This window comes from Syngnathus floridae, chromosome 10 (genome assembly GCF_059516105.1).
Source record: "Syngnathus floridae isolate MCC-2025c chromosome 10, RoL_Sflo_1.0, whole genome shotgun sequence".
Classification (NCBI taxonomy): Eukaryota; Metazoa; Chordata; class Actinopteri; order Syngnathiformes; family Syngnathidae; genus Syngnathus; species Syngnathus floridae.
The window spans coordinates 12719486-12742177 of record NC_142422.1 but is presented as its reverse complement, the minus strand read 5'-3'; the positions used below and the strand labels follow the sequence as shown (position 1 = coordinate 12742177).

The following is a 22692-nucleotide window of genomic DNA, read 5'->3' as shown; positions in this document are numbered from 1 at the left end:
AGGAGTTTGGCGAGGCCATGGAGAATGATTTCCGGACGGCTTCAAGGAAATTCTGGTCCACCATCCGGCGTCTCAGGAGGGGGACGCAGTGCACCGTCAACACTGTTTAGAGTGGAGATGGCGTGCTGCTGACCTCAACTCAGGACGTCGTGAGTCGGTGGGGAGAATACTTCAAAGACCTCCTCAATTCCACCTACACGCCTTCCATTGTGGAAGCAGGGCTGAAGACTCTGAGGCGGACTCTCCAATCTCTGGGGTCGAAGTCACTGAGGTAGTTAAAAAACTCCTCGGGGGCAAGGCCCCAGGGGTGGATGAGATCCGCCCGGAGTTCTTAAAGGCTCTGGATGTTGTGGGGGTGCCATAGCTGACACGCCTCTACAACATTGCATGGACATCGGGGACGGTACCTCTGGATTGGCAGACTGGGGTGGTGGTTCCCCTCTTTAAGAAGGGGGACCGGAGGGTGTGTTTCAATTACAGGGGAATCACACTCCTCAGCCTCCCTGGTAAGGTCTATTCAGGGGTGCTGGAGAAGAGGGTCCGTGGGGAGGTTGAACCTCGGATTCAGAAGGAGCAGTGTGGCTTTCGTCCTGGCCGTGGAACCGTGGACCAGGTCTACACCCTCGGCAGGATCCTCGAAGGGGCATGGGAGTTCGCCCAACCAGTCCACATGTATTTTGTGGACTTGGAGAAGGCGTTTGACTGTGTCCCTCGGGAAGTTCTGTGGAGGGTGCTTCGGGAGTACGGGGTGCCGAGCCAACTGATAAGGGCGGTTCGGTCCCTGTATCACCAATGCCAGAGTTTGGTCCGCGTTTCCGGCAGTAAGTCGGATTTGTCCACAGTGAGGGTTGGACTCCGCCAAGGCTGCCCTTTGTCACCGATTCTGTTCATAATTTTTATGGACAGAATTTCTAGGCGCAGCCTCGGCGTTGAGGGTGACCGGTTTTGGGACCTCAGCATCACGTCTCTGCTTTTTGCATACAAAGTGGTGCTGTTGGCTTCTTCAAGCTATGATCTCCAGCTCTCACTGGAGCGGTTCGCAGCCGAGTGTGAAGCGGTCAGGATAAGGGTCAGCACCTCCAAATCCGAGTTCATGGTTCTCGGTCGGAAAAGGGTGGAATGCCCTCTCCAGATCGGCGATGAGATCCTGCCCCAAGTGGAGGAGTTCAAGTATCTTGGGGTCTTGTTCACGAGTGAGGCCAGGATAGAGCACGAGATCGACAGGCGGATCGGTGCAGCGTCAGCAGTATTGCGGACCAGTCCGTCGTGGTAAAGAGAGGGCTGAGCCAAAAGACAAAGCTCTCAATTTACCGGTCGATCTACGCTCCTACCTCCTACCTATGGTCACGAGCTATGGGTCGTGACCGAAAGAACGAGATCCCGGATACAAGAGGCCGAAATGAGTTTCCTCCGCAGGATATCCAGGCTCTCCCTTAGAGATAAGGTGAGAAGCTCGGTCATCCGGGAGAGACTCGGAGTAGAGCCACTGCTCCTCCACGTTGAGAGGAGCGAGATGAGGTGGCTCGGGTATCTCATCAGGATGCCTCCTAGACGCCTCCCTGGGGAGGTGTTCCGGGCATGTCCCACCGGTAGGAGACCCCATGGACAACCCAGGACATGCTGGATAGTCTATGTCTCTCGACTGGCCTGGGAACGCCTTGGGATCCCCCCGGGATGAGCTGGATGAAGTGGCTGGGGAGAGGGAAGTCTGGGAGTCCCTCCTAAAGCTGCTGCCCCCGCAACCCAACCCTGGATAAGCAGAAGAAAATGGATGGATGGATGGATGGATGGATGGATGGATGGATGGATGGATGGATGGATGGATGGATGGATGGATGGATGGATGGATGGATGGATGGATGGATGGATGGATGGAAGAAGACCAATCAGAAGGGTAGCTGCCAGCGCTTATCTCCAACTTGAGTCAAAAGGCCAGCGACAAGACTCATCTTGCTCAAAGGCAGCCAGGCCACATTCAATCGTCAGGCCTGTCTGCGGGGCTGTTAAGTACCACCTGGGGCCTTTTTTGGCAAAACAACAGCAAGTCAAGTCATGTCTCGTCTGCCTGGCCACAATATTAGGGACACCTGCTTGCCATTCTACAACACATAGCGTTCAGTTTGTGACACTTCTTACCGCCTTAGAGACAAAACAATTGAAATGACACAAGAAAAACACAAATTATAAAACTAAATCAAACCGCTAAACTAGTTTCAAATCGGCTAACTTAATACCCAAACAAAGTTGAAACCTTAACCCTGTCTCAAAGCATAATCTAAATCCTAAAATTCAAACTTCAAATCTCCCTCTTTCGTCATTTGGATTATATATTCAGGTCAAATCAACAATGACTTTCTCTGATTTGTTGTCAGTCAAGATTTGGAGCAGCTGTGTTTCACGCAAGATAGGAGAAGATGAAATCATGCGCTTAAGAATCATAAAAGCAACTTGAAGGAGTGGAGACATTTTCACTCAGTGAACTCTGAGCCTCCACGTTGGAGGCCGAGCGAGTCACCTGAGGACAAATGTCGAATGGCGTTGTCGCAACTCCTTACAGGTAAGGAAGGAACCTCCCCCCCCAAAAAAAGTCTTGTAGATAATGTTCACTTTCAATAAAATGTTTATTCTTGTAACGATTCAGTGTTTCAAAGAGTGATTGGTCAAAAGTTGCTGACAGAACATTTTGGTGTGTTTGTGAGATCCAGCTTTACGGCGTGCCACAACATGCTGAATAAAAGCAACAATGCGGCCGCAACGTTGCGTCATCAGGACATGTCGAGACAAGGATGGGACCACGGCCGCCCAGTCAAAATAAGACCTTAATGTCTTCTTGGAAAAAACAACACACCCATACAACTTGCTGAGAAGAGAAAACAAAAGGAAACCTTGTTAGAATACACATAATAGTAAAACTCAACCGTTATAGTTTACCTGTGATATCAACCAAATCACGATACAGCAACGGCGCATTGTATTGATATGTTGACGTTTGTATTGTTGAAGTACTATTCCTTTCTGGAGACAATGTGCATATCCAAAAGGACATCTATTGAAAAGAATTCAACCTGTTTGTTTGATGAGAATTGTATTTATTTTGCTTAAAAAAATAATCACACAGCAACAGAGTTCAAAAAAATAAATAATTGTCCAGAAATTGAGTTGAGGGATATATAGACATTAGATTTCAGTGAGAGTGCAATTGGGATGACATTTCAAAGCGAATCCCGGGTTGGACTTAGTTGCTGATGACCAAGGCCTTGAGGTGTTTCTGGAGATCTATCGTGAAATGGTCCAGTTTCTCCTTCAGGTCTTCGGCATAGGGGGCCACCACACGTTGCACCTGTCTGCTTCCGTGGTAAAGCTCTGTCTGCAACCTGTCGGCCATGGGGCTGATGTTGTGCTGGAAGGCCACCAGGTGTGCGTCAACCTGATTCATCAGTTCCTCTGTGAAGGGCTGGAGTTTGCGCTCCGCGTCGGAGATGCTGCTCATCAGGCCGGCCATCAGCTCCTCGCTGTGCCACTTGAGGATGTCCGAATCCACGTTGTCGGCGTAAGCCGTCAGCCCCTGCCTCAGCTGATCCAGCCTCTCCTGAATCTGTGCCTTCACGTCATTCGAGTACAGCTCAACCTTCTTGGTGACTGAGCCCAGGTCCTGGCTCAGCACCTTTTTCAAGACGTCTGCCTCGCGGCTGATCTTGGCCACCAGGCCCTGAGCGGCCAGGGGGAGCTTCTCCTTCAGGGCGCTGGCGTACTTGCTGGCCATGTCAGCGGTCTCGGCTAGCTGAGCGCTGCAAAAGCAAACAGACAAAGATTAGCTCAATGTTGGTTTCTTTCAGAGGGTTGTCAATCAAAGAGTTTATTAGGTGATATGACAAATGAGCTCTGATATCACTGGGGTCAAGATACAGCAATTTTGTATGTCCAATTCCATCAACATTTGATCAAATTGCATATGCCAGAGCAACTTACTTGACTTCAGCTCCAAACTCCGACTTCATCACCATCTCCAGGGTGTCGTCGGCCGTCTTGCTGGCCTTGGCGATGTAGTCCCAGAATGCGTCGGTCAGAGCCTCCATAGGAGGCTTGGGCGCATCAGCGTGGAACAAGTTGCCATTGCAGCCTGTCGCGGGAAAGCAGATAACAGAGAGTTTTCCATAACGAACAACATTTTGGCTCACGATATCAACAGTATTGCGATATGGTGCCCATCAGTTTGGAGCTTATGACTTACCAGAAACCAGAGCCAAAGCGAGCAAAACAAAGACCCTCATGACTGCTGGAAACACAAAAAGGCATGTCGGCTAAAGTTCAACGGCATGTGAGAGTGAGAATTTTTGTTGAATGAGAAAGCCCGCCAAATCCTCACCTGCTGTCGTGTGTGCGTCTCTTTGTGGATCGTGTCCGCTTGCGTTGCCTATTTATACTGAAGAGGTCTGACAGTTGTTGTCCAGGAGGCAAAGTCCAGGAGTCCCTGCCATGTTGTCACAAACGGGTCACAGGACTTGGCTGAGGCGGGCTGAAGATGCCACGCCAAACACAACTATAAAGGAGGACTTGAGTCTTTTGTGGTGCTTTCACGTTCACACCACTGTGGAAAATAAGTTCCAGAGTCTCTGTTAGTGAGAAAATCAATATGCTCATATTTCATTGATTAAAGTGCGCAACCATACATTTGACCTACACAGACTTCATATAATGGGCTGAAATTTTACTAACCTGGTGTAAGTTTGATTTGTGTGAAAATGTTTGTCCTTAGAAAAAAAACGAACAGGCGTTGAAGAAGTTAGACACAAATAATTGATAATAGTTGACACGAGGGCAATTGAGGTGCCTTCACTTCCAAGAGATAACATTTTCCAACACCGTCAAAGGTGACCCCTACCGAGATTCATGTTTAGTTCAAGCCTAGCACGCCAATCAGCTCCTGAGTGTGTCAGGGTGCAGGCCATCATACTTTGAACTGGACAAAAAACCTTTGGACCAAATCAAAGGCGAAATCAGACTAGGCTGCTATTTACTAGATAGCTAGGACGGTGTACAGTATCATTTTGCTTTGCTTGGAATCTTGTGATTTGGCTTCCTAATCACGCTTAAGTGTCAGTGAACACAAACAACAGTGTCAAAAACAAACAAGCTCCTAAAATACAGTTTTTTGATACATAATCAATAAACGTGAAATGAAATGCTGTCATTTTTGACAAGATCAGAGTTTGTTGACATTTCAAACATTTTGCCCACAGTAAAAGAAACGTACAAGAGAGACTGTCCAACAATTTGCAAAGTCAACGGAAGAATGAAGCTAATCTAAAATATTTGTCGTTTGGCTTTGACCTTGCGCTCGGTCAATCGTGACATCTGGGAGCAAGGAAGCGTGCGCTTTTGTCTTTTGACGTCATTTGACATTTAAGGCCGACACCTTTCGAGGCTGACGAAGGCACAGTCGAGCGACCCTTGGTCGGATTGACGCATGGTGGCTGTCATGTGAACTTTGACCCAGAAACTGAAGCCATGCTTAGTGAGCTGGCAATGGGAGAGCAAGTGGTATATTTCCCTTATTTTATTTTATTTTTTTGCCGCTATCTAATCAGCTTTACATCAGAACATCTAGATAACATTCCTTGGGAGTTGAAAATCATGAGAAAGAACACAAAATCTAGCGGGATGCCTGCTTTGCTTAGGACATCAGATAGCGAGTGACAGCAAGGCACATGCGGCCTGGACTTTGGGATTATTAGCGTCGGTTTTGCTATAAAAGCTGCGGCGGCGCATCGGTTGAGCAGAAGCACTGCAGAGTTTTACTGGCAGATACTCTCACAGGTAAGACCACAGCAGATCCTCAGAGTGTCTTCTCCCTTCCTCCTTCCTGCGGGGCTAAAATGTGGCGCATCTTGTCGCTCTAGATCCAACAACCATGAAGGTCCTCGCTGTCCTGGTTCTGGCCGTTTTCACCGGTGAGTTGAAAGCCACACATTCATGCGAGTGATCTTCTGAAGGAAACAATTTTCCGGGAAGGATCATCTAAAGTCTATCCAAGGGAGAATGTTTCTTTCTATTGACCTTAAATTCAAAATGTAGTCGGGCTTGTACTCTCGCTAAGGCCGGTCCTACTCTCAGAGTAAACCTCAAAAAGCCAAAGAAAAGGAATTTGATACCTTGAACTCAGCTTTGATGAGGTGTGCTCAACAACAGCGTCCTAGTTGTATGACGCCAGATGATCCATGAAGTGGACCCTCCGATGTGGGTCAGCAATTGTGCAGAGTGAGTGACTCTGATTTGCTGTGCGTTCATTCTCCAGGCTGCAACGCCAACTTCTTCCATGCTGATGCACCCAAGCCCCAGCTGGAGGTGCTGACTGACGCCTTCTGGGAGTACGTCGCCAAGGCCACCCAGACGGCCGACGACACCATCCAGATGATCAAGAAGTCTCAGTTGGGACAGGAATTTAGGTATGCCACCAGGCACTCCTCGCGTTAACTTGCGTTGCAAGTTCTGCTGTTTGACGGTTGCTTTCCATCAGCGCCCGGCTTACTGATGGCACCGACATGGCCAACCAGTATGCCGTCACCCTGCACGAGCAGCTCCCCCCTGCGGCCAAGGAGCTGATTGCCAAGGTGAGCGCCGAGGCCGATACGCTGAAGGAGCGCGTGACCCTGGAGCTGAACACCGTCCGTGAAAAGATAGAGCCCTACACCAACACCATGAAGGTCCAGATCCAAGAAAGAATGGACCAGATCCAGTCGGAGCTGAACCAGCTTCTCGCCATGGATTCCGAGACCCTGAGGAGCGAAATCGTGAGGAGGAGCGAGGAGATCAAGGCCAATCTGGATCAGACCGTGTCTGATCTGCAGGCTCAGCTGGGGCCCCACACCGAAGAGTTGATGCAGAAGGTGGACCAGCACCTGAAGACCTTCAAGGACAGCGTGTCCCCAATGGCTGAGAAGCTCCAGGCCGAGGTGACCCAGAGAGCCCAGCAGATGAGAGACCTGGCCACCCCTTACATCGGAGAGATGAGGGAGACCCTGGACCCCTACGCCCAGGACCTCCAGGCTCGTCTGACTGCCCTCTACGACTCCTTTGTCAACGCCAACTAAGTCTACTGCTTTGTTAACAACAACAAACTGAAGTCAAAGTTCTCTCAAGAGGCCGTCAAGTTCGTCAACCGAGGGGCAACGCAAGCTCATCAGTATCTCCAAAAGTTCATGGTTTACAGAAGTACACAGTGTTGGTCTGTTCCAAGCAGGCTTCCATCTCAATCAAAATAAAGCCCTTAAAACAAACAAACAAACAAACAACTTGTGACTTACTAACTCGCCTTGCCTTTGCGAGACGACCTTGCCTAACGACCACTGCAGAATAAACATGGCTGCCCATCACTAACACCGTACCGCGACTGCACAAAACGAGAGCTTGCTAAAGTTTGCTAGCACGCAGAGAGACAAATGCGCAACGAGTGCTGGTTGATCTTTCGTTCCCACTTTTGTTCACAGCTGCGCTTGAGCTGAAGCATGCAAACCTCTCAATGACGTCAACAAAAGTACAGGAACCCGCCTTCGGGTAAAAAAATGGCGGTGGCGCTCGATCACTCGCGCCGGGCACACTGACCGACACAATCTAGTCAACGCAAAACAAAATAAACAAAAAAACGTTTGTTCTATTCATCAGAAGCGGGAAACTTTGTTCCTGGCAAGCGGTGGAAGGCCGACATGTTGAGGCTTTGTGCGTGTCAGAGTTGCAACACCGCAACGGGGCTGGAAGGGACATGCTGGCTTACTGGAAGTTGGAGAAGACATCCTGTTTGCGTTTTTATTCGTGCCACCGTGCCTGCTGGCTGATTGCGCCCACGCTGTGCGGCTAAACAGTTGCAAACAACATTCCACTCTTGTGCCTCCGACTGTTTCGGAGCAAGGTTCACCCAGCATGCGAGCTGTTTTGGCTGAGATAGCACATTTTAATCAAGCAACTTATCATACTTGTAGGAATTTTCCATCCAGACGCGCCACTCCAAAAAAGTTGTGGATATTCAGATTTGGGGTGAAACATCAGGAAGAACTTCGAATGACTTCATTTAAAATGCTAAACATCTCCAAGCCAATTTTAGTGAGCAAAGGCACATATTTGACTAATCAGAAAAGTATAAATGACGATCTAGCCTCACTTGAGGGTTAAGACCCAAGCACGGACGGCTGCTAGGCTGAGGTTAACAGCAGTGTTAGCGCACAGATCGCAACCGACTGCACTTACTTCCTCGCCTTTGGCCAAAATGTTGTCAACCGATTGTTTTGAAAATTTCATCGAGTGCAAAAAAAAAAGGATGCACAAAACCTGGCAGAGATTTGAGTGATTGTTTTGTTTTGTTTTGTTTTGTTTTGTTTTGTTTTGTTTTGTTTTGTTTTGTTTTGTTTTGTTTTGTTTCGTTTTGTTTCGTTTTGTACCGGCATGCGCATGACAGCAGTATTGTTTTGACAGGCCTTTGCTCAACTCTGACGGTGATTTTCAAAAACATATGCAGAAAGTGTCGACATCTGAGAAAGATCATCTGACCGCTAATAATCCGCGTCATCCGACATTGGCTCAGACGACCGTTGACACAGTCCCCCCCGACTTTGTTCTTTTTCACTCCGTCAGGGCTTCTACTGTATCACTCTTGCTTCCTCCTCCTTCCCCCGTTCACGCTTACAAAAGACCTTTTGTTTCAATTCCTCTGCGACAGCAACAAAAAAGAACTAATCCATGTTTAGCAGTGTCACATGGGGATGATGAGTGTTTCGGCAACGACACACAGCACAACAGCGGCGGCAACTCTAAAAGTGCCACCCAAGAAAATGCCAACATTTGTTTCGCTCACTTGTGAGGAGGTCCCCTCCCCACCCCCATCATGCATGGTTATCATGCGTTATCACGACGTGGTGCTAATTACCCGAGCAAGCCAACTCCACTAAACTTTGTTCCTGTACCAAATTATCTCAAAGTCCCAAAGGGCAAGGACCACAACACATTTATCACACGCCTAACTACAGCTGCATTCAAAAAGTTCTTCCTACTGCTGCACACATGCAATTAGGTGTTTAGAACCCCAAAGAAGGGGGTAGCATGTGTTCTTGTGTGTTGGGGCCAGACCGTCCGTCCAGGTGTCGCCGGTGGCATTTGCATGAGAAAGCCCAATCAAACTCTGCCTTCTGACTTGACATCCTGCTGCTACTTGCTGTTTTTATTCACGAGGCCACTTGATGATGTCGTGAACATTCAACACCTGCTGAGTTGACAAAATAGGCCCTTTTGCCAATGAGCGAGGGAGTGGGCAGTGGGGTCAAGGGACAAATTAACCTGGAATGTCTGCATAAAGCGGTCTGGTGTTTTAAAATCTGTGAAGTACATTTATCAACAAGAGTGAGAAAAATTATTAGGATTTGGTTCACATCAGCAAAAGCTACTAAACTTTACAAAGTTACCAAACATGATGAAACTTTTTGGTCCAAAACACATTTTGTAATTTAAAATCACGACTTAAAGTGATATCATGACATTGATGTCAGCAAATTAAACTGTGTCAAGGGGCATGTATGTGACCCGGTGTCATGTAAAACTCATGATAATAGTCAGAGGAGAAATTTGGACTGACAGTTTTTTTGGTGATTAATTGTCAACTTATCTGAAGAGAAGTGTGGCATCAACATCATCCAAATAAAATACAAAATCTCTGGTTGTGTATTGAAAAGGACACATTTTCTTTTTTCATGATTATGAAAACTTAACTTTACATAAAAACTGTCTTGCTTCCTACTACAAAAGGAAGGACATTAAAAAGCACACATTCGGCAATATGTAAATGAGAAATTTAACAGGCACTGTTCATGGTGTTTTTCTTAATAAAGCAAAAATTCAACATTTACTCTAAACTAGGGTGGCAAAAAATATAAATAGAGTCACAGGATTAATCTCTAGAGCTTCAAGTTTGTTGTGTTGCTTCACGTTGCGCAAAAGAGAGCGCGCAAGAGGAACGGATGCGAGGCAAGGACGCGCGCGCGCGTGTGTGCACGTCACGTACACGCTCGAGAACTTCGGACGAGATACAACTTCGTGGAAGGGGGCGGGGGAGGCGTACTGGCCGTCGATGGGGGCTTGTGAATGCGCGTAAACAAGCCCCGCCCACTTCTACGCACGCTCGCCAGCGGCCTATAAAACTTGCGAGTCACTGCGGACTCGACAGGATCAGCCTCAACCGTTTCAGGTGAGACCAGAACGGCGACGGAATAAAAAAACAAAAACAATCAATGAAAAGCTATTCGAAATTTTCGATAAAACATTTTTGGTTCATAATGTTATTTGTTTGTTGCCCTTTTTCCAGGAGTATCTGTCTGCAACTGACCATGAAGGCTGTAGCTCTCGTCCTTGTCCTGGCAGTCCTCACTGGTGAGTCCTCCCACTTCAAAATACAACTATAGTGCAGGCAGCATGTGCGCTTTTTTAAGTCGATTTCACTTGCTACAAATCTCCAAACAAAAACGAACTCGCATATTATTGGTCTGCCTGACGTTGCTGGCATAGATTAAGATGAACAAATAGAAAGGAAATGAAAATGTGCATCATTTCACACGGTGGTGGCTCATCTCCATCGCAGGCTGCAATGCCCGCGTGGTGCGCCAGGCCGACGCCACCCCAGACCAATGGGTGCAGACCGTAGACCGCTTCTGGGAGTACGTCTCCAATCTGAATCAGAAGGCTGATGGAGTCGTCCAGACCATCAAAAGCTCGCAGCTCAACCGGGAGCTTGAGTAAGTCGTTTGTTGAATAATTAAAGCCCCCCTGGGGTTGCAATTACTTATCAATGCCACAAGATGCCACTCAACACCATGCATCAAACATGGACACAATCACAAACCTGTAATAGCGGTTTAGTAATTATTCACCACAAACATACCACCACAACCCAAACCACAATTATTCACTACAAACCTACCACCTCAACCCGAAACCTATTAACAGCATGACCTTAAATGACACTGGAAAACTATTATTCAACAAAGATGCCAATTATGCCTGCTTTAAGCCATTTGATGTTTATATTTACAAACATTTAGCAATTACAATTACGCATGCATCATTTTGCCTTACAAAAAGTCTGTTAGCTCAATACTGACACACAAGCTAAACGCCAGGCTAGCAAAACTAGCAATGATGTTGCATTACTGCTCAACAGAACAGTGGAGCCAGATTAGATTTAAATAAAATACGCATACATTCGTATCTGTTCCACCATCAAATGATGGTGACCCCTGGTGGCCAAGATGTGTACACCACAAGGAGTAGCAAAATGTCAACTGAGCAATGTTTTTTACCTTTAGCCACGTATGGAAATAGGTATGAAATGGTCTTTCATTAGCGCGTGACGGCCCTCCTTTTCCTCTCGGTTGGTAGCACTCTGATCATGGACACCATGGCCGAACTGACGACGTACAAGAACGACATGCAGGCCAAGCTGAGTGCCTCAGCCCCCACGGATCAGCTGGCCACCGACCTGCAGCTGCTGGCCAACCGGCTTCAGAAGGACATGCTGGACGCCAAAGAGCGCAGCGGCGACTACCTGGCCGAGCTCAAGACCATGGTGGAAACCAACTCCGGCGACGTGCGAGGCCGCATCAACGCCTACATCAACAAGCTGAGGAAGCGCCTCAGCAAGGACACCGAGGACATCCGCAAGTGAGTTCAAGCCCAGCTTTTAAGCTAAATGCATTTTTTCAGGGAATTATGGGGGAACAAAGTGCTCAAATTCTAACGCTGGTGTGGTCTTCCCTCACACCAGCATTGTGGCCACCTACCTGGGCGAGCTCCAGTCGCGCACCTCCCAGAACCTGGATGCCGTGAGGCAGCAGGTGGAGCCCTTTGTCGAGCAGGCTGGCGACACCGCCTCCCAAAAGATGTCCGACCTCTCGACTGTGCTGAAGACCCAGGCCCAAGGTCTAGGCCAGCAGCTGGAGAGTCAGGCCGAGGGCCTGAGGACCCAGCTGGAGGCAACCGCCGAGGAGCTGCGCACCTCCCTGGAGGGCAAGCTCGACGAGCTGACCGAGCTTTTTGCTCCGCTCACTGCCCAGATCCGCGAGAAGTTGGACACCATCGTGGAGTCGGTCAAGGAGACCGCCTCGGCTTGAGAGGGTGATGCTTTGAGAGGGTCCGTTAGACCTGGGAAGGAGAAGGAGGAAGTTGAGAGTTACTGATTCCATCGTCACTTTGTTGCTCTCCGGTGTTCAGTTCAGTTTGTCGCGCTTGTAGATAAACTGTCACCGAGGAGGCCTTAGACCAAATTGCCTTTCAAGTCTTTCATTTCAAGTAACACAATAAACAGACTGAAGATGTGATAATGACAATCAGCCGCTAGGTAGCGCTGCCTCGCTTGTTGTTGCTTGTAACCCAGTGTCGTTCATATTTTGCATCTTGCTGCCTGCCTGCTGCTCTCTGTTGCCAGTAAAGAAACAAGTCCCCAAATACCAAACTCTTGTTTTCTCCTTTTTTCTTCCACACACCTGAGAAAAAAAAAAAAAAAAAAAAAATATATATATATATATATATATATATATATATATATATATATATATATATATATATATATATATATAAATATATATATATATATATAAAAAAAAAAAAAAACGTTTCCTCACCCCCCGTGGGTGGTCTCTTTTTCCCTTCAAGCTCGGGTCCTCTACCAGAGGCCTGGGAGCTTGAGGGTTCTACGCAGTATCTTTGCTGTTCCTAGTACTGCACTTTTCTGGACTGAGATGTCAGATGTTTTTCCTGGGATTTGTTTCAGCCACTCCTCCAGTTTGGGGGTTACTGCCCCTAGTGCTCCAATGACCACAGGTACCACTGAAGTCTTAACTCTCCAGGTCTTCTCCAGCTCTTCTCTGAGCCCTTGATATTTCTCAAGTTTCTCATGTTCCTTTTTCCTAATGTTACCATCATTTGGGATGGCTATGTCAACCACAACGGCCTCTGCTCTTTGTCCACCACCACAATGTCCGGTTGGTTCGCCATTACCATTCTGTCTGTCTGGATCTGGAAGTCCCAGAGGATCTTGGCTTGGTCATTCTCTACCACCTTTGGAGGCGTTTCCCACTTGGATCTTGGGACTTCCAGTCCATACTCTGCACAGATGTTCCTGTACACGATTCCAGCTACTTGGTTATGGCGCTCCATGTATGCTTTACCTGCCAGCATCTTACACCCTGCAGTTATGTGCTGGATTGTCTCAGGACCTTCTTTGCACAATCTACACCTGGGGTCTTGTCTGGTGTGGTAGATTTGGGCCTCTATTGCTCTGGTAGATATATATATATCTACATATATATATATATATATATATATATATATATATATATATATATATATATATATATATATATATATATATATATATATATATATATATATATATATATATATATATATATATATATGTATATATATATATATATATATGTATGTATGTATGTGTGTGTATATATATATATATATATATATATATACACACACATATATATATATATATGTATATATATATATATATAATACACATTTTATATTTTATCTAAAACAATTTTATATTTCATTTACATTTATTGACACAAAAAAAATAAAATAAAATGTACAGATGAGAGGGTGACCGTACTTCGCGGATTTCACTTATCGCGGGTGGTTTTTGGAACCAATTATCCGTGATAAATGAGGGACTACTGAATATATATTTATGTATATATGTCACAGACGGTGATGCGCCTTCATATCTGATTTTCAATGACTGTATTTCATCATATGATACCAAGCACGCAACGGCAGACCCAAGACAAAGTCCTGGCCAGCTGTGTGCATGTGTGTGTGTGTGGCTTTTTGCCAATGATATTCACGCTCATGTCCAGAGTGTTATCCATCTCAAACAAAGTGCACTACAGAGCAGTCGCTCAGCATGTCTGCTCCATCTGTGTCACAATAACATTCCTTCAAAAAAAAAATCTCCGGAAATAAACAGGTGTTTCACTGCGAGTAACCCCTCAAAAAAAAAAAACTGCAGAGATTTGAGCTCCTATGAAAAATTCCGCCCTTTCCCTCCTTCTCTCCCAGCGATGTTTATTGTCGAGGCACTTTGACGCTCCTCCCTCCTCCAGTTCTTCAAGGGGGGGTTTACAGGCAGGAAGGAGATGGAGATGAACTTCAAACGAAATTGAAGGTGTGAAAGCAAAGCAGAGCAAAGATGGCAAACTTCCTTGCATTTACAAAGAGGCAGGGAGGTGGGGAATTAAGTTCAGACAGCACAATCAGTCTGCTTTATTTCCCTCTTACAAGAAAAGAGGAACGTCTGGGCAAGAAAAAGTGAAGCAATCCAATCCCTTTGCTGCTGCTTTATATGCAAACAAGCTGACTGTGACGGGACACTGCAATGTAGGTCACAGGAGTAATGGACCTTTGCTATCAGCGATGAAAACAATCATTTGAAAAAGGAGCAAAAATAAAACAAAATGCAGAACACACATTAAAAGTGCAAAATGAATGAGTTAGTGAGTGTGTGTGCTCACTCAAAAGCTTGATTAGATTTGGGGTCGGAAGGGGTCGGAAGGAGCATCCAAGAATTGAAAGGACTCCTGATGCAATCAGGACTCAAGTCAATTGGCATCTCACGTCTCACTGATCAAAGAACGCCACTCCTGACTGATGCTTGAACCAGTAAAACAATTCACACAATATGTAAAACATTTATATGATCGTGCCAATCGGATTTTTTTTTTTTTACAGCGGTTGCGATGAGCTTTTATGCCAAATGAAATGACTGACCCTTGTTCTGGCATCTCAACCCCTGATATGGCGACAGTGACACGATCAGTAAAAAAAAAAAATCAGGGGGGGTGTGCTTGTTGGAGTGCGTCACATCTGTGCAAGCATATAAAGACACACGCGTGCTTACAAACACACGCAAACACAGAAATTTCCAACAACAGGTAGGAAACGACTTGAATGTTTTCAAATAAAATTTAAAGTTGTTTTGACCACAACATTAAGTGGTTCTTTTTCAGAACATTCAGCAATCTTGTAAAAACTTGAATGCATACTTTCTCCTCCTTCCTCTCAGATGATGAAAGTTTACCTGGCAGTCGCCGTGCTCCTGCTGGCTCTGATCGCCTACACGGGTGAGCAGCGAGTTCACAGGGTCATCAACGGCTCATTTTCAAAATGATCATTCACTTAATTCTTTTACGTCCGCTCACAGATGCTCAGGATGAGACCATAGAGGACAGGTTGAACCGCTACGGCGATCGGGTGGCGGAAGCGTTCAAAGACATGGCGGCCAACACCAAGGAGACCTTTGACAACTTCGGCAACAGCGAATTTGCCAACAACATCAAGTATGTTCGGAATCAACAACACATGCACGCTCACACACACACACACCTTGAAAATGAGAAATTGTGCATTTGTGCTCCAACAGGAACTGGTTTAAGAAACAGTTTGGCTCTGATTAGGACCTTGGAGTGTGCAGCCTTCGCCCGAAGCTGGTCGTCTTCAGACTTCGCTCCGCTGGCTAAATGCTTGCATTACTCTCAGTGCGGACGCGTTACATTGAATCCATTTCAATGGCTTTGTTAAAACATTCAGTGGTACTTTTGGAAATATGTCCGAAGTGTGTTGAATATGTGAATAAATGAACAACTGTGGAGAAAACAACAAGGTGCTTTCAATTGTGTTTGCACGCCATCGCCGCAGCGGTGAAGCAAAACAGAAGAGTTGGTTGAAATCCAGACTAATAACCCAAAAGAAAATAAACACCAAATCAATGTGAAGGACTTCAATGAATAGAAGCAAAATGTAGGGGGAATCAAAAGCTCACAAATGGACTACAAGTACCAGAATGCATTGCGAGGCCATCCACACTTGCAGCGCTGATTTGTCTCTGAGGCCCAAAACGGACAAAGTCAATTTCCATGATATGGCCACTTTTGCAGTGATAACAGAGATGATTTTTCCCCCAAAATTTTTTTGTCCCAAATAACTTGAAATGATGAATCATAACTGTTGTATTGTCATTATTTCTATGTTAGCTTTCTTAGCGAGGCTTTCAAGCATAACCGCTAGCACTGCAATTCTGAGGAGGGCTCATCGGCGATTGTGTTTTGACCAACTCTTAAAACAACTGTTCTAACTTTTAAAAGGACTAAAACCAAGTAAATGCATTTTTCATTAAAAAAAAAAAGACCACATGAAAAATAACTTCCTTTGACTGATTCCCTCCTTTAACGTGGCTGTTTGAATCCACTCATCAAAATCATCAAGTGGCGACGATGAAGCGGCGTGTGCGCATCAATTGTGTCAATGGGAGCAAAGGTGACTGCCAACATGGCGGCTTTCTTCGCGAGCGCTTTCACAAGAGCCGGACTAAAGTTTACGTTGGTTAATGATTCACCGTTGCTTCACTGAAGGCTGATGCCTGGAAGACCGCCTGGCGACGGAGAGGTCATCAGACACGTCGGCCTGTGTCAAGACCTTTCCAGTATTTAAAAAAAAAAAAAAAAAAAAGATTGTTATTTGATATGTTCCATTTTATTTTTTATCTCTTTTGTAACAGCTTCAAAATCACTTGCACAGTCACTTATTTGCGACTGGACCGACTTGGCTCGCTTGCAAATTGTATCAAACTGGACGGTTGGAATCAATTTAAGCATGCTAGAAGACTTTTGTTCATTATGATTGCTTTTTATTTTGTTTGGACTAATTCTATCAAATATTTTTAGAGTGGGCTTAATTTTCATTTTCGGGGGAATTTGTTAAGGTTTTATTAGTTGATTTTTTTTAAATTAGTTTTGGCGAACTCTAACAACCTTAGTATGCCCTCAGCAAACTTTTAGACGATTGTCAGCTGGGCCCGCCCCCGCAGCACAGGTTCAATGCTCGTAGGCCTGCAATTCAGGCCTTTGCTGACTGACCGGAGGGGCTTTTGTTTTATAGACTGTCAGTTTGACCATTTTGTGAAAAAAATAAAAATCATTCTCCAATAATCAGAATAATCACTCAGGCTAATATTTAACTAACAATCAGATCTTTACTGACTGGATGGAAATGTACTGATTCTCTCGTTTTGCTCCTTCGCATGAAGATGACCCACATGCGGCTTTGCTTAACCCCCACCCCCATTCCCAACGGAACAAACAAAGTCTGCTGTGTTTCAACAGCTGCGGGATGAGGGCTGTTGTTGCTTCAGCGATCGGATTGATTTTTTTTTTTTTTTGCCATGGACTCTGCCCACAGAAACCTCGGGCCGGGGCCGAACACGTTTATCACATGGAAGCTCTTCTCTACACGCCCTAATCGGTCCCGCTCGATCAGATCAGAGACTTTGACTGGTCGGCAAACACTTCAGCGAGTGCCAAACGGGCCGCGATACTCCATCCAAAGGGCACTCGCCCGCAAATGAGCGCCCGCTCGTCGAAGAGCGCCGATGCAGGTGACGGACGACGGCCTCGAAAAGTGCTTCAAGCTTCTGAGTGTGCAATATTCATTTGAGTCGATGCTGGAAAAGAAGATGCAAGGCCAGCCACAGTTCTCAAACTATCATGAGAGTTTGTCAGGCAAACACCAACGAGCTAATTATTTAACTGCCACGCGGAGCTCAAACAAAAAGTCAGGCCATGGGGACCAATGTACGACCTGTGGCCTTATATAAATAAAATGGCTCAATAACACTCGTTTCATTCAACTCGCCTACGCCGGAGCGGATGAATTTAAGACAAACAAACAAACAAAAGGTACATTGTTCCTCATTTTCATTGTTTTTCTCTTTTAAAAGCGACAACTCCCTCAACTCGATGGGCTACTAACAATCTATCAATCACGTTTCTGTTTGTCTGACGGCAGATGAGATTTCTCGTCATTGCGCTCATTTTGCTGGTTCATGGTAAGTTTGATTGGTCCTGCTTATTTTGCTCCACTTCTTTTCTGACAACTGACAAGCTGTACTTCCAGCATGCGGGCCGCTTCGGGCGCAGACGCCAGCGCCGGATGCCAGCGAGTCACCGGGAGTCCTGCAAAGACTGCTTGACAAGGCTCGGTATTGCCCGCACTTGAATGCGCTTCAACACACGCACACATACCGCAATCCAGATGAACCGTGGCTCAAGCAGCCTACTTGTGCACACAGCACGGCCAAAGAGAAGGCAGAGACGGTGAGGGACACGGTGACGGACTTTGCGAGCGAGTACTACGACGAACACATCCGGCCGACGGTGGACAGCTACAGCCGATGGGCGGCAGGCGTCAGCAACGCGGCCAGGGAAAAGATCCTGGACTACTTGCCCTTCTTTGCCACCAACACCAGCAGCCAAGGAGCCATGTAACAGCAAACGTTGCATCATTAAAGCAACAACACAAAGCATGTGATTGAACAACAAAGTCTGTGCTTGTGCTACACCACAACAATCAACAAATTTGACACATTCGAACAGTTTGGCCAAGTAGATCAGTCAAGGCCAGATGCGGGTAGGCACCCAAATTTATTAGGGCAAGATGGAACGTGTCGAAAACACTACCACACTGTCGAAACAAGAGCAAGAACTATGGTGGCCCCAAAGGTCAAAAGATGATGTTCAGTATGTTGCAATTCTTCTTTACTTTGACATTCATCTTTTTCAAAGAGACTCCTGCGAGTCAGTTTCTGTTTCTGCAATGCCAAAGATTGAAATGCGATGAGAGGAACTGCTTTCGCTAGCCAGGAAGTAAGTTAGCTGTGTTCGCTACCACAACGGCGCAATCACCACTTTCTATGAAAACAGAAAAATAAAGAAAGAAAGCTCTACTCAAGGACATGGTTAGACTGCGCCGGTTGGCCGGAGAATTTGATTGCACACGCCACTGCATAAGAAAGTGTACTTGCAGTTCTTTTGTGCTTGTTTCCTCGCATGAACCTCTGCGGAGGCTTAGCGAGTGTCAGCTAAGGAAGACCACATTAAATTTTACTGATGATATTGCAAGACATTCATATTTTTCTGTCCCCGACGCACCTAGCTCCATGGTCATCATTTTGTACGAATTTTGGCGATGACCCAAACGAAAATGGTTGCTGGCTCATTTCATGAAGAGGCACATGATGCATCTCAAAAGGGACAAAGGGTCACTTTGCAAAAGTTCAGCGAGGTGGCGTCCAGACCAATGCTCCTGACCTCGCTCGCTCGCAGCAGAACAGCAAGATAATCTAATCGACGGACGGGCGGTTTTACAAGCAAGCTGTAGATTGAGACATATGTACAAAGCGACTTGTGCGCTATCAGGTGGGTCTCCGGGTGCATTATGAATATGCACCACGGCCGATGTTGCGCAACACCCAATTGGGTTTTCAAGCAAATGTCATGTACACTGGACTTTGTTTAGCTGATGTGTGCGTGGGTGCCCTTGCCTTGCCTTGTGTGTGTGCGTGTGTGTGTGTCCTGATCAGATGACGTGTGCACGCAGTCCCCCCCTATATCATCTGGTCCAGATGTGAGCTCCCAGTTGCAGACAACTCACTTTCAGAGCAGACTGTCACTTCTGGAAACCAGACGCAATCAATAGCAGGTAAGCCTTCCATTTTAAGCTTTTTTCTCAAAAGCACGAGCCAATTATGATTAAAGATGTTCAATATGTTTCTTCTCCTTTCAGACATGAACACAAAGTACGCCATCGCCCTGATCCTGGCTCTGCAGGGTAAGAAAAGAAAAAGCATGATGTATAAGTTTGAAGTTAATGTAGTAGCTCTACTGAGTCCAAACATGCGCAAGATGTCTCAATGTGATTGGCAGAATCGCGCCCTTCAGGAGAGAACAAAAACATTCCAGCAGATTCCCGTGTAAAAAGACGCTCATGGTCAAATGTGCCGATTGGGCGTTTCAATGCAACTTGCTTTGAGCATCAGCTTTAATGTTGCCTGCTGTGTTTTCTCACGGCAGTCTCCATGAGCCTGTGCGAAATTCCCGCACCGGACAAGGAGCTCGTGGATAAATACGACACCTTGAGGGGCGTCTTCTACAAGCGCCTGATCAACGCTTACGGCAAAATCCAGACAGCCGTGGCCCCATTCATTGAGAAAATGGGAGAGAGCGACCAGGGCGCCAAGGCCAAAGAGTACTTGGAGGATCTGCAGACCAAGCCCGAGCTCCAGGCCATCATCAAGGTTGGCAGGTGAGCGTTTGCAAAAGCCACGCACAGTTGCGCACTTGAGCTTTTCGTGGCACGTGGAATTTACGCACGCACGCACGTCTGCTGCTTAGCGGGATAGTTGAAGAGGTCGGCCCCCTGGTGGACAAAGCCCGCACATCCGTCCTGGGCCTGTACGGATACTACCTGCGCCCCCAGATCGGCGAGTCCCTGAACAACGCCATCAACGATATCAAGGTTTACCTGGACAAGTTCCTGCCCGCCGAGTAAAAAGCTTGGCCGGCTTTTCCCGGAAGCCTGACGGAGACCGCGCAGCGCTTCGAGCCCCAAGGAGCACCAAGCATTGTTGTTGTTTTTTTTTCTATTAACACCATCGAATCGCCAACGCCGTCCACGCCAAACGTACTCAGCGTGTGCAACATGTTTGTGTTTGGTACACCAACAGTAGTCCTCGTGCGAATATGTGCATGTTTGTATCTGTGAGTGTGTGCAATAAAATGAACAGGAATAATAATAATAAAAAAAAATGTCTGCAAGGTGCCTGTTTAAGCTTAAACTGGATCTCATTTGACGGTTCGATGGCAGCCAGATGCTGCACCGTCAAACACCGACAGTTAAAAATTCTGCTCCTCACTCTCACTTCTATAATCCACGTTGGCGTTGTCCAGGACATTTGCAAAAACTTCTCAAGCACAATCGCTGCATCAAAGCATCGATTTAGATTTAGTGACACAAACGTTATCGAATACAAGAAATAGTTCACCAGTGATGGGGCGTTGTGATTTTCAAGTAATGCTGATGAACATCTGAAACCATTTCAAATCAAATCAAATCAAATCAAATCAAATCAAATCAAGTCAAGTCAAGTCAAGTCTGACATCTGAATCCATTTTTGAATAATGGGAAAGAATGATAGAAGTTAAGCTTAGGATATTGGTAATAATTGTGACAAATCATTCAAACGATCAGTGTCTTCACATTAACGAGGCTCTCTAATTATTAACAATAACTAACTAGAGCAAAGACCAACTATTTTTTTTAGAATTGATTAATCTATCAATTATTCCAATGATTACTTAGGTAATCAATCACCCCAACCCGTTTCTAGGCAGAAATGTTTGTCAACCAGTGACTTAGTCAATTTTTCCCTTGCCCCGATACTAACAACAACGATAATAATAATAATAATATTGATAATAATAATAACAACAACAACAGTAATAGTAATAATAATAATAATAATGAAAATAATAATGATGATGATAATAATAATAATAGATTAAACGTAATTTTAGCACATTTGTACTTTAAAAAGCGTGTATCAAACTCATATCTCTGCACTAATCAACAGACGTAATTCTCAGCTTCAAAATATTTACTGACCCCTGCTGTAAAGTCTTATACTGCATCCCATTGGCCCACAAATTGCATTGCAGCATAAATCATGTTGCATAAAATGATTATCATAACAATTGACAGTCTATCCATCCATTTTCTGTACCGCTTGTCCCCATGGGGGTCGCGGGCGTGCTGGAGCCTATCCCAACAGTCATCGGGCAGTAGGCGGGGGACACCCTGAGCCGGTTGCCAGCCAATCGCAGGGCACACAGAGAAGAACAACCATCCGCACTCGCACTCACACCTAGGGGAAATTTGGAGAGCTCAATTGGCCTACCAAGCATGTTTTTGGGATGCGGGTGGAAACCTGAGTGCCCGGAGAAAACCCACGTGGGCACGGGGAGAACATGCAAACTCCACACTTGGACGTGCTAACTAGTGCGCCACCAGGCCGCCACACTCTGTTCTATTTCACTCAATTATAGGTTTCTCTGTATCGGTCGCAAATAAGTCACGCCCTTCTCCTCAAATCTTGACACTTTGCTACGAAGTAGGGTGGGCTGGCCAGTCTACACCGAGTGTTTACAAGCAATGCTGCAATGAAAATGCACGTTTGCTGAGGAGTTGAATAAAAAATATCTGTGCTTTGGCCAGGGTCGTGATCTTTATGAAACTGAGTGCTTGAAATGTAAGGCAGGCACTGATGTGTCTGTGGCAAATGAAGGTGCCAACAACCTACAGGCACACATAAATTTAGCTAAGCACACAAAAGCAACGAGGGGTGAGAGCTCATCATCCAAACTCATGGATTTCTTTGTGACGAAGTCTGAGAGTGTAGCCGTCACTGCAGCAGAAGGTAGCATACTTTTCATACAGTTAAACACCATGAAAGCTACAGGTCAATGGACTGCACATCTGGCTTGGTAAGGAAGATTTTCACAAAAAATTCTCACGCGCCCGAACAAAGACAGAAGCAATTGTAAACTTTTTTTTACTTCATGTACCACTATAAAACTCAAAAAATGTCTGTACATATGTTTTTGTTAGTGTGAATATGTTTTTGTTGTTGTACATATGTTGTTTTGTGTTATTCGGGCCAATAAATGCAATTGCTATACAGACACCATATCATTTGTGTCATAGCATACACCGATACACCGATGAACCCCCCACCTCCCCCCCCAAAAAGGT

General features: G+C 45.8%; 6 protein-coding genes across 6 annotated transcripts; 5 read left to right on the top strand and 1 right to left on the bottom strand.

The window, feature by feature from the left end:
* Positions 1–3068: 3068 nt before the first annotated feature.
* LOC148392559 (apolipoprotein E-like) lies at positions 3069–7455 on the bottom strand. The gene is made up of 4 exons (XM_088386757.1): positions 4367–7455; positions 4232–4276; positions 3970–4120; positions 3069–3788 (listed from the first exon to the last, which is right to left on the bottom strand). Exons 2-4 carry the CDS (start codon positions 4269–4271, stop codon positions 3236–3238), a joined length of 744 nt encoding a protein of 247 aa, XP_088242883.1. The 5' UTR covers positions 4272–4276; positions 4367–7455; the 3' UTR covers positions 3069–3235.
* LOC148392560 (uncharacterized) lies at positions 5692–7293 on the top strand. Its single transcript, XM_088386755.1, has 4 exons — positions 5692–5817; positions 5901–5951; positions 6296–6446; positions 6518–7293. Exons 2-4 carry the CDS (start codon positions 5912–5914, stop codon positions 7089–7091), a joined length of 765 nt encoding a protein of 254 aa, XP_088242881.1. The 5' UTR covers positions 5692–5817; positions 5901–5911; the 3' UTR covers positions 7092–7293.
* A 2679-nt stretch (positions 7456–10134) lies between the features above and the next one.
* Positions 10135–12487, top strand: apoeb (apolipoprotein Eb). Its single transcript, XM_088386754.1, has 5 exons — positions 10135–10228; positions 10346–10410; positions 10619–10772; positions 11416–11697; positions 11801–12487. Exons 2-5 carry the CDS (start codon positions 10368–10370, stop codon positions 12144–12146), a joined length of 825 nt encoding a protein of 274 aa, XP_088242880.1. The 5' UTR covers positions 10135–10228; positions 10346–10367; the 3' UTR covers positions 12147–12487.
* Positions 12488–14888: 2401 nt separating this feature from the next.
* Positions 14889–15711, top strand: apoc1 (apolipoprotein C1). Its single transcript, XM_088388291.1, has 4 exons — positions 14889–14984; positions 15116–15173; positions 15254–15389; positions 15473–15711. Exons 2-4 carry the CDS (start codon positions 15116–15118, stop codon positions 15504–15506), a joined length of 228 nt encoding a protein of 75 aa, XP_088244417.1. The 5' UTR covers positions 14889–14984; the 3' UTR covers positions 15507–15711.
* A 1942-nt stretch (positions 15712–17653) lies between these two features.
* Positions 17654–18426, top strand: apoc4 (apolipoprotein C4). The gene is made up of 4 exons (XM_088386885.1): positions 17654–17783; positions 17893–17932; positions 18001–18085; positions 18176–18426. The coding sequence occupies exons 1-4, from the start codon at positions 17754–17756 to the stop codon at positions 18369–18371; spliced, it is 351 nt and encodes a 116-aa protein (XP_088243011.1). The 5' UTR covers positions 17654–17753; the 3' UTR covers positions 18372–18426.
* A 1033-nt stretch (positions 18427–19459) lies between these two features.
* On the top strand, positions 19460–20699 carry apoa2 (apolipoprotein A-II). The gene is made up of 4 exons (XM_088386884.1): positions 19460–19584; positions 19669–19713; positions 19956–20187; positions 20277–20699. Exons 2-4 carry the CDS (start codon positions 19671–19673, stop codon positions 20431–20433), a joined length of 432 nt encoding a protein of 143 aa, XP_088243010.1. The 5' UTR covers positions 19460–19584; positions 19669–19670; the 3' UTR covers positions 20434–20699.
* The last annotated feature ends 1993 nt before the right edge of the window (positions 20700–22692 follow it).